The 13,127-nt window shown below is 36.9% G+C and overlaps 1 protein-coding gene across 1 annotated transcript in view; it reads left to right on the forward strand.

Moving 5' to 3' along the window:
* ADGRV1 (adhesion G protein-coupled receptor V1) overlaps positions 1-13,127 on the forward strand; it is a 560,722-nt gene that overhangs the window by 366,784 nt on the left and 180,811 nt on the right. Inside the window, exon 84 of the mRNA XM_061188957.1 lies at positions 5,869-5,985. Coding sequence (XP_061044940.1) covers positions 5,869-5,985 — 117 coding nt within the window. The remainder of the gene's footprint in view (positions 1-5,868; positions 5,986-13,127) is intronic.

Consider the following 13,127-nt stretch of genomic DNA (forward strand, 5'->3'; position numbering starts at 1 on the left):
TTTTCTTTTTTTGTGATATCGTTTTCTGGTTTTGGTATCAGGGTGATGGTGGCTTCCTAGAATGAATTTGGGAGTGTTTCTCCCTCTGCAATTTTTTGGAAGAGTTTGAGAAGGATGGGTGTTAGCTCTTCTCTGAATGTTTAATAGAATTCACCTGTGAAGCCATCTGGTTCTGGACCTTTGTTGGAAGATTTTTCAATAAGATTTCAATGTCATTACTTGTGATAGGTCTGTTAATATTTTCTAAGTCTTCCTGGTTCAGTCTTGGAAAATTGTACCTTTCCAAGAATTTGTCCATTTCTTCATGGTTGTCCATTTTATTGGCATATAGTTGTTTGTAGTCATCTCTTATAATCCTTTGTATTTCTGCGGTGTCAGTTGTGATTTTTATTTTCATTTTCATTTCATTTTCATTTTCATTTCTAATTTTATTGATTTGCATCCTCTCCCTTTTTTTCTTGATGAGTCTGGCTACGGGTTTATCAGTTTTATCTTCTCAAAGAACAAGCTTTTAGTTTTATTGATCTTTGCTATTGTTTTCTTTGTTTCTATTTCATTTATTTCTGCTCTGATCTTTATGATTTCTTTCCTTCTCCTGACTTTGTGTTTTCTTTATTCTTCTTTCTCTAGTTGTTTTAAGTGCAGGGTTGCATTGTTTATTTGAGATTTTTCTTGTTTCTTGTTGTGAGATTGAATTGCTATAAACTTCCCTCAGAACTGCTTTTGCTGCATCCCATAGGTTTTGGGTCGTGCTGTTTTCATTGTCATTTGTTTCTATGTATTGTTTAATTTCTTCTGTGATTTCTTGAGTGATCTCTTGGTTATTTAGTAATGCACTGTTTAGCCTCCATGTATTTGTGTTTTTTACAGTTTTTTTCCTGCAATTGACTTCCAATCTCATAGTGTTGTGGTCAAAAAAGATACTTGATACGATTTCAGTTTTCTTAAATTTTCCGAGGCTTGATTTGTGACCCAAGATGTGATCTATCCTGGAGAATGTTCCATGTGCACTTGAGAAGAAAGTGTATTCTGCCACTTTCGGGTAGAATGTCCTATAAATATCAATTAAGTCTATCTGGTCTATTGTGTCATTTAAAGCTTGTGTTTCCTTATTTATTTTCTGTTTGGATGATCTATCCATTGGTGTAAGTGGGGTGTTAAAGTCCCCTACTATTACTGTGTTACTGTCGATTTCTCCTTTTGTGGTTGTTAGCATTTGCTTTATGTATTGAGGTGCTCCTATGTTGGGTGCATAAACATTTGTAATTGTTATATCAATTCTTGGATTGATCCCTTGATCATTATGTAGTGTCCTTCCTTGTCTCTTGTAACATTATTTTAAAGCCTAATTTTATCTGATATGAGTATTGCTACTCCATCTGTTTTTGATTTCCATTTGCATGGAATATCGTTTTCCATCCCCTCACTTTCAGTCTGTATATGTCCCTAGGTCTGAAGTGGGTCTCTTGTAGACAGCATATATATGAGTCTTGTTTTTGTATCCATTCAGCCAGTCTGTCTTTTGGTTGGGGCATTTAATCCATTTACATTCAAGGTTATTGTCAATATATATGTTCCTATTACCGTTTTCTGAATTGTTTGGGGTTTGTTTTTGTGGGTCTTTTTCTTCTCTTGTGTTTCCCGCCTAGAGAATTTTCTTTAGCATTTGTTGTAAAGCTGGTTTGGTGGTGCTGAATTCTCTTAGCTTTTGTTTGTCTGAAAAGCTTTCGATTTCTCCATCGAATCTGAATGAGATCCTTGCTGGGTAGAGTAATCTTGGTTGTAGGTTTTTCTCTTTCATCACTTTAAGTATATCCTGCCTCTCCCTTGTGGCCTGCAGAGTTTCTGCTGAAAAATCAGCTGATAACCTTATGGGGATTCCTTGGTATATTATTTTTTGTTTTTCCCTTAATGCTTTTAATATTTTTTCTTTGAATTTAATTTTTGTTAGTTTGATTAATATGTGTCTTGGTGTGTTTTTCCTAGGGTTTATCCTGTATGGGACTCTGTGCTTCTTGGACTTGGGTGACTATTTCCTTTTCCATGTTAGGGACATTTTCAACTATAATCTCTTCAAATATTTTCTCAGACCCCTTCTTTTTCTCTTCTTCTTCTGGGACCCCTGTAATTTGAATGTTGTTGCGTTTAGTATTGTCCCAGAGGTCTCTGAGATTGTCTTCAATTCTTTTCATTCTTTTTTCTTTATTCTGCTCCTCAGCAGTTATTTTCAGTATTTTGTCTTCTAGCTCACTTATTCATTCTTCTGCCTGAGTTATTCTGTTATTGATTCCTTCTAGTGTATTTTTCATTTCAGTTATTGTGTTATTCATCTCTATTTGTTCTTTAGTTCCTCTAGATTGTTGTTAAACATTTCTTGTGTTTTCTCAATTCGTGCCTCCATCTATTTCCCAGATTCTGGATCATCTTTACTGCCATTACTCTGAATTCTTTTTCAGGTAGATCGCCTATTTTGTCTTCATGTATTTGTTCTTGTAGGGTTTTAACTTGCTCCTTCATCTGTGACATAATTTTTTGTCGTGTCTTTTTTTTTTTTTTTTTTATGAGTGTGATTGTGTTCCTGTCTTACTGGTTGTTTGGCCTGAGGCTTCCAACACTGGAGTTTGTAGGCTGTCAGGTAGAGCTGGGTCTTCATGCTGAGATGAGGACCTCCATGAGACCTCCCTCCGATGAATATTCCCTGGGGTCTGAGGTTCTCTGTTAGTCCAGTGGTTCAGACTCGGAGCTACCACCCTGCCCAACCCCTGGCTCGTGAACCAAGATCCCGCAAGCCACGTGGGGTGGCAAAAAAAAATGAACAATAACAAAGTTAAAAAAATATATTATACTAGGAAACTAACAGGTATGTTAGAAAGAATATAATAGTAAAACTATAGATGAATCAACAACTGGAAGGTATAACAGTATCACAGTAGTAAAAAAGAGGAGGAGGGAAAAGAAAACAAAATGGCGGTGAGCCCTTGGCTGTGGAGGGTGGGGCCTAAGCAAGGGCAAGGTTTGGGCCTGGGCAGGGCCTATGCTTCGGACCCACAGGGCTGGAAGAAGCCCTGGGGGCTGTGAGGGGTGGGACTTAGGGTCAACGGAACAGAAGGGGCCCAGGCGTGCCCCTCATCCCTGGTCTCAGAGGGCGGGGGACTTCACCTGGGAGCCCAGCAGGCTTCCTGGGCTCAAGTGGGTGAGGCAAATGCCCTCCTCTCCGTTCCAGCTCCTCCAGTCTAGAGGGCCCCTTCCACCTGCCTCTCCTGTTCTCCCCTTGGCCTCCTTACTATGCCCCCAGGACCAATGCGGCCAGGGGCAGTGGGGGGTCTTGGAGGGCAGGGGACTGGCCTGGGAGCTCAGCAGGCTCCCTGGGCCCGAGTGGATGGGGGAAACGCCCTCCGGTCCTCTGCTGCTCCTCCAGGAGGGCCCCTCCTGCCTGCCTCTCCTGATCTCCCCGGTCTCCCTCTTATGGCCCAAGACCCACATGGCCTGCACGGGACTTTGGAAGGGGTGTACCAGCCTGGGAATTCAGCAGGCTCCCTGGGCCCAAGTGGGCAGGGCGATTGCCCTCTACTCCTCTCCCTCTTCTCCTGGATGGTTCCACCTGCCTGCCTCTCCTGATCTCCCTGGCCTCAGGGATGCTGAACCTGTCTGGCCTCCACTTCTTCTCCCCCCCTCAGTCCCCCCACATCCTACTGGTTCACTTGGGGGTTCCTCCCGTCTCCTTGGGTCTCAGGGTACCCCACCAGCAGCCGGCTCACACCCTAGGTGTGGGGAGACGCTAACTCTGCGTCTTCCCACACCGCCGTCTTGACTCCGCCCCCTATATATTTTAAATGAAAAAAAATTAGGTATTTCCTCCCTTGGTTATTATAGTAGAGCTCTAATCAACCAGAAGAAGAAAGAATTTTATAAGTTGTTAACAAAATATATCAGATACTCTCGTCTGGAAATATATATATATTTTTTTAGTTAAGATGTACGTATGTTATATCAATATAGAATTAAGAGTAGTATTATATTTGCCACGGGCATTATGTTCTATTGCCATTGTGAACCTCTGGTGGCCTATGGGTTAAAAAAGATTGAGAAACAATGAACTAGAATTTCAGCACTTTGAGACAGGACTCATGCTGGATGTAGCTTGGTGGGCAGCAGTGTGATGTTCTAGAAAGAACTCTGGCTTCTCAAATCAGAACACCAGGATTTGAATCCCACTTTAAAACTTGTTCAGTGACCCTTAAACAAGTTAGTTCCCGTATCAGATCTTATTTCATCATTAATTAAATTGGGATAAAACAATAATGACTTCACATCATTAATATGTGGCACGTGTGCACGCACACACGGACAACAAAAAAAAATGAGAAAACATGTAGCACCTTGCTGGTACATGGTACACAGTTTTCCACCATCACATTCTTCATCTTGCATAGGTGGCATAATGCTCTGTAGATAGTAGGTATGCCAACACCTGCTTACTGAATGAATCAACACATGAATGACTGAGAACCATTGAAAAATTCCTTGCTTTCTGTTATGGTGTTCAACTTAGTGTATCCAGAGAACTGACTGAAAATAACCCTTTTCCTGATCATCTCTATGTGTTTGAGTAAAAAAGCAATGGTAAAACTTCCTCTCTTCCTCGGTTATGTACCTTAAGAATATGTGAATTAAATATGCTAGGAGATCTTATTTTATTTTACTTTAACCATTTAATTTATATTTTAATTCAATTTAATTTTAGATAGGCCCCATGACACATAATCTCTGGTTCTCCAAGTATTCTTAGCTCATCCCTGTTGTAGTAATGTGTATTGAGAGCTCAGCCCTGTCTTGCTTACCAACCTTCTCCCATACAGAGAGAAGCATTTCTCATAGTTCAGAGAACATTCTGGAAGAATGTTCATAGTTTACAAAAGTATGTATGTAACTGGTCTTATGATTTAGAAAAAGAGATTAAAACATAATCAAATATGAAGAAGCCATATCTTAAGAATGGAATTTTGGGTGTTAAAACTGTATTCTGAAAATAAATATAGTTTTAAACAATAACTTGTACTAATTTGCTTCAAAGAAGAAATATTGAAAAGAATAAGAGTTATTTAAATTAGCATACCATTTATAAATAGTTTCATAGTTAAAGCTAAACACATTCAATTGCAGTTTGGATTACACTGTTGTTTTACCTAGCAAACCATTCAGGTTGATTCGTACAAAACTAGGAAATAAATTCAACACAATCCATATTACAGAATCTGAATTAGAGAGGCTCAAATTTATTGTAAGTACACTTATAAAGACTTTATGAAAAGACGCCACTTTGTGTTACTTTTGAAGAAAGACTTGAGGGTAGTCAAAATAAAAATCCAAGAATTAGGGTAACCGTAGGGTTTGAAATTTTACATTTATTTTAAGTCTATTTTGTTATATGTGTACTTCCTGACCAGAGGATGCAGATGATGGTAGACTCAGAGCTTTTTTCTTCTCTTTCTTTTCTCTCCTATTAGCTTTGACTTACACAAGGAATGGTATTTCCACTCTATTTTCTCTTTTGTACTTAACTAAAATAAATGTATTTCATATGATTTTTGTCCATCTGTAAGAACAAGGTTTACTTTGAGAATTTCCTCTTGACAGTCTGATGCAGAGTGTAGCATAATTTCATATAATTCATTGTTTCTTATAAACATAAAAATCTGTGTATTACCATTTTTAGAGTGACTTAGTCATCTCATTTTGGGCAACAAATCAAATTCTTTTCCCTTTGAGTCATTGAATCATCGATTCAGATAAGAAAATGGTTTATTTTCTTAATATTCTTGATTGACTTTAACATGATTTAAAAATAAAAGTATTTGTTTCTTACAGATTGCATTTCTGGCATCTGCATATGCAAGTCCCCAACTCACGGAGGAGAGCTGTTCAGCCGTGGCTGCTGTCATACATTACCTGTATCTTTGCCAGTTTAGCTGGATGCTCATCCAGGTTGGTACCTCATTTCCTCCCTCTGCCCCCTTCAGCTTTCCAGTGTGTCTGGATGGAGTGGCCTTTATTTCTGATATTCTTTATACTGAAATGGAAGTAATTCCATATATCCATCACTGCATTCCCACGAGATCAATGCAAGAACAACCTTATAAGCTGTACAACATTAGAAAGTGTAGTGAATTGGGGGAAATGAGAAGAAATCTAGTAGAGTTGGAAATAAGGGAGTGGTGGGAGATGAGGCTTGTGATGCAGGCCCTCTAAGGCACAGTAAGAAATTTTAACTTTTTTTCTATGAGAAGTCATAGAATTATTTTTAAGCAAGAGAGTGACATGATGAGATTTGGATTTTAGAAGGAACTCCCTGTTTGTAGTGAATTGAGTTCAGCAAAGAGTTGACATGGGAGCCAATTAAGTAGCTTTAGCTGTATTCAGGGGAAAGAACGTGGTGGTATGAACCAAAGAGGGAGCAAAAGAGGCAAAGGGAAGTGAACAGCTTCTAAGAATTGTTTTTTTAAACTAGAACTATAGGATGTAGAGATTGGTTATGAAGAATGCAGAAGGTGGAACCAAGGATGTTACCCAAGTTTCTGGCATGAGTGAATGGGTAGATAGTGGTGCCTTGAACTAAAATAATGATCCCTGGAGACTGGGAGAAGATGATGAGTTTTTTTTAAGGACATGCTGAGTGTGAAGTTATTGTGAGATCTCCAGTGGAGACTCAGGGAGAAGTGGAATATGCAGAGCTAAATCCCAGAACAGAGGTCCATGCTAGAGAAATACATTAGACAATTACTGACTTCGAGTTGGAAAATGGAGCCATTGCTTTGGAAGAGATCACTTTGGGAGAGAGTACAGAGTGAAACCCAAAGAGACCTAGCATACTCTCCTGAGGAACTAGTAAGGGTTGGGGAGAGATTTGAACTCTCCTTTTCTGACTAAAGTCCCAAATTCTCTCTATTGTCTAATGCTGATTTGCTTGATAAAGAGGCTAATGTGAGAGTTGGATCCACTTAAGCACTATTAATGTCACTAATTCAATAGCTCAACTAAGATGCTGCCTTCGAAAGTGATTTCTACATGGTGATATTGTTCAATCTTTCATGTGATAGAAATAGTTTCATATGTGTTTCTGAGTATGCAGGTGAAGTATACGATGTAAACAGATGTATTCAGGCCCTTGCATATTCTTTTTTCTTGTTGAATAAGAAGGATGTGGGATTTCTACCATCCGGCAATATTGGAGGAAGGTGAGGTGATACTATTAGTAGAGAATACCATACAGATTCAAGGAAGGGATCTTTTCCCAAGTATGATATTATAGTTGGCTCTGAAGGAGAAGAAAACTGAACTGTTTAGTTAATAGAACTACTTGGAACAATTGGAGGCCTGCATCTGGGTTTGAATTCTGGCTCTGTTATTATCTTTGTAACCTTAATCAAGTTATTGACTCTCTCCAAGGTTTGTTTCTAAATCTGCGTATGGAGATAATAATTCCTACCTCATAGAATTATTGTTTTATAGCTCTTTGAGCAGCTCTAATTATGGAAAGTTTATGGTGTTCTCCAGTCCCCCACCAAACAATTAAAAAATAAATCTAAACCATACAACATAAAACAAATACTTGCTGAAATTGCAATAGCATTTGCAAGATTCTCTGACTCTCTTTAGCAGTTTATCTAAGTTGGACTTTTTCTGTGCGCCCTGTGTATGTTGTCATTTATCTGCCTGAACTGAGGTCCATAGCGGTTTGCTGAAGGTCTTTGTCCATGTCCTTGACCTATTCAGTTTTTGATGAATGACCTGGATGAAAACACAGCAGGAAGCTGTCTTATCAGGTATGCAATGATACAGAGCTGAAACAAGGTAAAACAGCAAGCTGCCTGTGTTAAGAGTACAGGTAGAACGAATATAGAAAACCTGTACTGTGACAGCTTGAAAATGAGAGTGAAAGAGACATAATCTGATGGGGGTTAATGTAAACAACTTGAAACTTTAATTTAACCCAAACTCAGTAGCAATCAAATGTGTGACCAAATTGCTTAAACCATAGCAACTACAGTAACTACAAAAACAACACAGACCTGGGTTACATTAATAACAGTATGGAGGCAGCTGGGGGAGCCATGTTTAAATTATAATCTACAATAGTCAGACAACCCTGGCACCCTGTAACTACTTTCAGCAGGAATATTATTAACCAGCCAATGAGATGTTGGAAGACAGTCCTATAAGAAACTTGGAGGCAGCTGGAAACAACTAACCTGGAAAGGACTTAGTGAGATGTTATGGCTGTCTACAGATACTGGGAGGGCTGCTACAGGAAAGAAAGAATGGACTATATAGCTCCATTTGGAAGAACCAGAACAAATGGGTCAAAAATTAGGGAAGCAAATTTTGAATCACGTTAAGAACTTTTATAGTCAGTAAGAATTTCAAAGTTGAAAAAGCTATGTCTAAAAGTAGAGAGCATCCAATCACTGAAATATATTCAAATGGGGGAAATGACCAACTTTCAAATATGTTGTAGATAGATTTCCTGCTTTAGGGGATGGCATATAAAATTTCATCCAACTTAATAGAGATTGCTGTATTCTGTATGTCTTCTTCCAGTTTTGAGTAAATATGATTGTGGATGATGCACATTTAGTAAACTAATTAGATTTCTGTATGGCTAACGGTTTAGGAAAACTATTTAAAGTACCAGTGAAGTTTAATGTGTTTCAGATGGTACACCACACACTTTCATGGTTTGTGGTGTGACCACAAGGGAAAAATTCAATAACTTGTGATTCTAGGTAGGTTACTTCTAATGAGTTACTTTGTGGTCAGGGGTTGTCGCCTTTACTAACCTGTGTTTTCCTGTTTATAAAATACTGTCTGCTAAAATCTTTTTTTTTAATGAGAATTCATTTTTAAAACATTATGTAAAAGATAAGACTACTGTTAATCCAATCTTGTTGGTCGAACAGTTGAAAAAAATTGAAAGAATATTAACATTTCAATAATTCTACTTCGTATTTCTAGCAATGTAGGAGAGAAATTGATATATGTATGTGTGCATAGCTTATGATGAAAAGTTAATCACTAACTTTTAATCATTGAGCTAAGCATGCAAGAATTATTTAGTTTGATCTGCATTATATCTTCAATCTTAGAATAAATACATTTAAATGAATTTATCTTGAAAAGTTATTTTACTTTTACATCATACTTTTAATACATTGTAGTAAAAAGGGATTCTATTTTAGAGTGGGTAAAGAACAATTTTGTTGGTAAACATGTTACATAACTTCTCTGAGCCTAGATTTTCTTATTGAATGATTAGGTTTGTAATAACAGTACCTCTCTTTGAGGATTGTAAAAAGCCAAAATGAATGAATACATGGAAAGAGCTTGGAATGATTCCTGGTACAGACTGCACACTCAATACGAATTTGCCCATATTATCGGCTAAGCAAATATGTAGACTAATAATTCTTAGATTTTGAAACATGTTGAAATACTCTTTTTCCAGTATAATTTACATCTTTTTTTTTTTTTCTGGCAAAAGAGAATTAGCTTGATATAGGGGAATGAGAGGGGCTGACAGTGTAAGGCAGACATGAGCTGAAAAGCCTTAGCAAGCTGATAACCTCTAACCTCTTTACTGAAGTGCACGCGTGGCTCATAACAGGCTCCAGAGCTGGTGGCCTTGTCTGTTTCTTTAGACTTCCCCTTTCTTGAGTGTTTCTTTAGGCTTCCCCTTTCTTTGACAGGGAGGTCACACTGTGCATGATGGGAATAGAGTAACAAATTATTTTGCTTATTTTTTTAGAAGTGTACAACTCACAAATTCCTTTTTGCCCATGGAAATTGAGTTATCCTTCTGTTTGCTCTTCATGTAAGATCACTCTGAAATTACTGAAACAGTAGGGTCATGTCTACTCTAAGAAAAATTGACAGTGAGAATTTAAGCTCTCATAGTATGTTTGCTCTATTTTCCTAGTTATTGTTTTAATTTTTGTTTCTTTTTTCTGTTTTGATTTGCTTTCATTTTAGAAATAATGTATACTAATTGTACAAAACATAATCAAACACTATAGAGAATATTAAATGAAAAGTACATCTATTTCTCCCTCTTTCATATGCTCTCCACCCTCTGCTCTACCCTCAACCCTACTCCCAAAGTTAAACACTGTTAATGGTTTCCTGTGTATGCCTCCAGATATATTCCACAAATATATAAATATTTATAAATATATAAAGAAGCACATATGTGTGTTTGTGTGTATATAGTGTATATATGTTTACATATAGTGTATATATATATATATATATATATAGTATATATATAAATTTACCCCATACTGATATACTTTTTTTTCTATTCTATAATATGGTTATTCCATAATTCTTTTTCTGATTCCTATTAATGAAATGCTGGTTATTTCCAGTTATTTTTGCTATTATAAACAATGTTTCTTGGAACATACTTATGCTCTGAATATTTGTTTACTTACGGAATATCCGTAGAATAAATCCCTAGAACTAATGTTTTTGCTCTTAACATCTACGTGAAACATGCTACCAGATGGATTGCCAGACCATGAGTGAATTCATGCAGGAAATAAATCACAAGTAAATTATTTGAGATATTAGTATATAATATAGGTAAATAGAAACTTAATTTTGCCTGTATATTCATTTGGCCCACTTTTATGATCGTTTCCTGTCACCAAGTTAAATTATGTAATAATCTGCTTCAGTTATGATCAGTATCCAAGCCTGGATTGTCCTTGCAGTCTGTTCATTTCGTGCCAAGGGACACAGCTTACTCAAAACTATAATGTTTTATTTTGAAACTAAAGCTTACTTGAAGAACATATTTCTTAAATGGTAGAATAAAGTTAGAAATCATTTCACAGTTGTACTTGAGCATTCATATCTTGTGCTTTCATCTCTCCTTAAAATCTGGCTATGAAGAAGCAAATGTATGTATATTTATTTCTTGGTAGAAAGACTACTTAGTGCCAGAGCATAACAACAGGAAGGGAAATGCTAATATTAGCTGTGTTTTTCCTTTGTCATTGATTTAATTTGAGGGGACATCAAAGGTATTAAGGACAACAGACTGGTAATTATCAAGATAAAAATGATATATCCAGGAAATACTGAATTCTCCAATCCTCACAAAGCCTTGTAAAAATTGTTAAAAGGGAGGATAACTGGAACAAGGACACGTGGTAACATTTCTTAGACTCTCCTCTGAAATGAATGACTAAGAATGTATGGTAATAACAGAATTAATAGCATCCGTGATCTCTGACTGAACTTGATGCTATATATCAGTGCAAGATTTCTGGTGACACAATTAATAACCAAATATTAAACAACAGGCTAGATTCCAATCTTATTCCACATATCATGAAAATGTATGGGATTCAAGCAGCCTATTTTAACTTAAAAAAAGAAAAGGTAGGGCTTCCCTGGTGGCACAGTGGTTGAGAGTCTGCCTGCCAATGCAGGGGACACGGGTTCGAGCCCTGGTCTGGGAAGATCCCACATGCTGCAGAGCAGCTGGGCCCGTGAGCCACAGTTACTGAGCCTGCGCGTCTTGAGCCTGTGCTCCGCAACAAGAGAGGCCGCGATAGTGAGAGGCCCGCGCACCGCGATGAAGAGTGGCCCCCGCTTGCCGCAACTAGAGAAAGCCCTCGCACAGAAACGAAGACCCAACACAGCCATAAATAAATAAATAAATAAATTTTTTTTTAAAAAAAGGTATTTCTCCTTTATATTTTATAAATATAATATGTATTATATTAGCATATATTATATGAGCAAACTAATGAATCTGTGTTTATGGAGCATAGGAAAGCATTTATGACTTATTACCATCAAACAGTTAACGCAGTATAGCTTCAATTTTCCTGTGCAGACACTTGGAAGATAGTAGCGGTAATCACTGAAAATGTTACTGTAAAAATAAATAGACATGTCCGTATACGAATGTAAGTAAATATGCTTATAGACACACCATCTTTTAGTTTATTCCTATCTATATTTGAACTAAATTGTATCTGGGTAATTCATTTGGTTGGTTTGCATCTTAATCAGAATCAGTTTAAATTCTAACAGCCTCAATTCCCAATTCTGAGAAATACGCTTCTCCTGTCCTTAGTTTCCTCCTGTATTAATAATAATAATAATAAAACTTAGGAGAGCAGTTGTCTTTATTAAATGAGATATAGCTTAATGTGGGGTCTACATTTATTAACCAATTAGTAAGTACTGATTCCATTCTTCTTCTCTTAAACCGTTGTATTTAACATTTGTAAGTTTCCACCAGTTTAACGTTGACCCCCTTCATTAGGAGTTCAATCAAATCAATTCTACAATTCTTTCTGGCAAGGTAGTATATAAATGAATAAACTCAATAACTAAACCAAATTATGAAATTGTTATTAAATTCAATGAAAACTGTTAAATATTGAAATTGTGTACCTCTTCGTTTGATATTTCTCAATAAAGATTGTATGCAGAGCATTTTACTAGGTACTACAAGGTATACAAAAATTAATCTACCATAGCTCACAGATATGTTTCAGCCATTTCTCTTCTGATTAAGGCCTTTTTAAGTTCTCATTTAGTGCTGGCAAAAAGTGGAGAGGGAGAGAGAATGAGTTATCTCCATACTTGAACCAGGAAAATACATCTCCACTGGCACATACAATGAGTGCGGGAAAATGAGGACAAAAAAATAAGCTCTCATGGAAACAGTAATATTGTCAGTATTTGTGTGACTTTCTATGGAAATAAATCTTAACCTTAGTCTTCACAAGATGCTTTTATGAAAAAGCTATGTTTTTCTCTCGCTGCTTCAGCTTCCTTATCTCTAAATAAGATGTCTTGAGATGGTCCATAAGATGGTTCTAACAAAGTGTTTAAAGCCTAGAGATAGACATGTAACTGGAGACCTAGATACTGAAATTTTGATTCACATTTAGTCTTTAGCAAGAAATATGTAAGTGTGGTAAGCTGTGCTCAGTCAGTATGAAGCATGTTGGTGAGAGTGACACCTTTAACTTATACTGAATTTTCATAATTCTTTTAGTTCTAACATTGGATAAACACAGATACTGAGGCACATATGCTATATATCT

The sequence above is a fragment of the Eubalaena glacialis genome, chromosome 4 (genome assembly GCF_028564815.1).
Source record: "Eubalaena glacialis isolate mEubGla1 chromosome 4, mEubGla1.1.hap2.+ XY, whole genome shotgun sequence".
Classification (NCBI taxonomy): Eukaryota; Metazoa; Chordata; class Mammalia; order Artiodactyla; family Balaenidae; genus Eubalaena; species Eubalaena glacialis.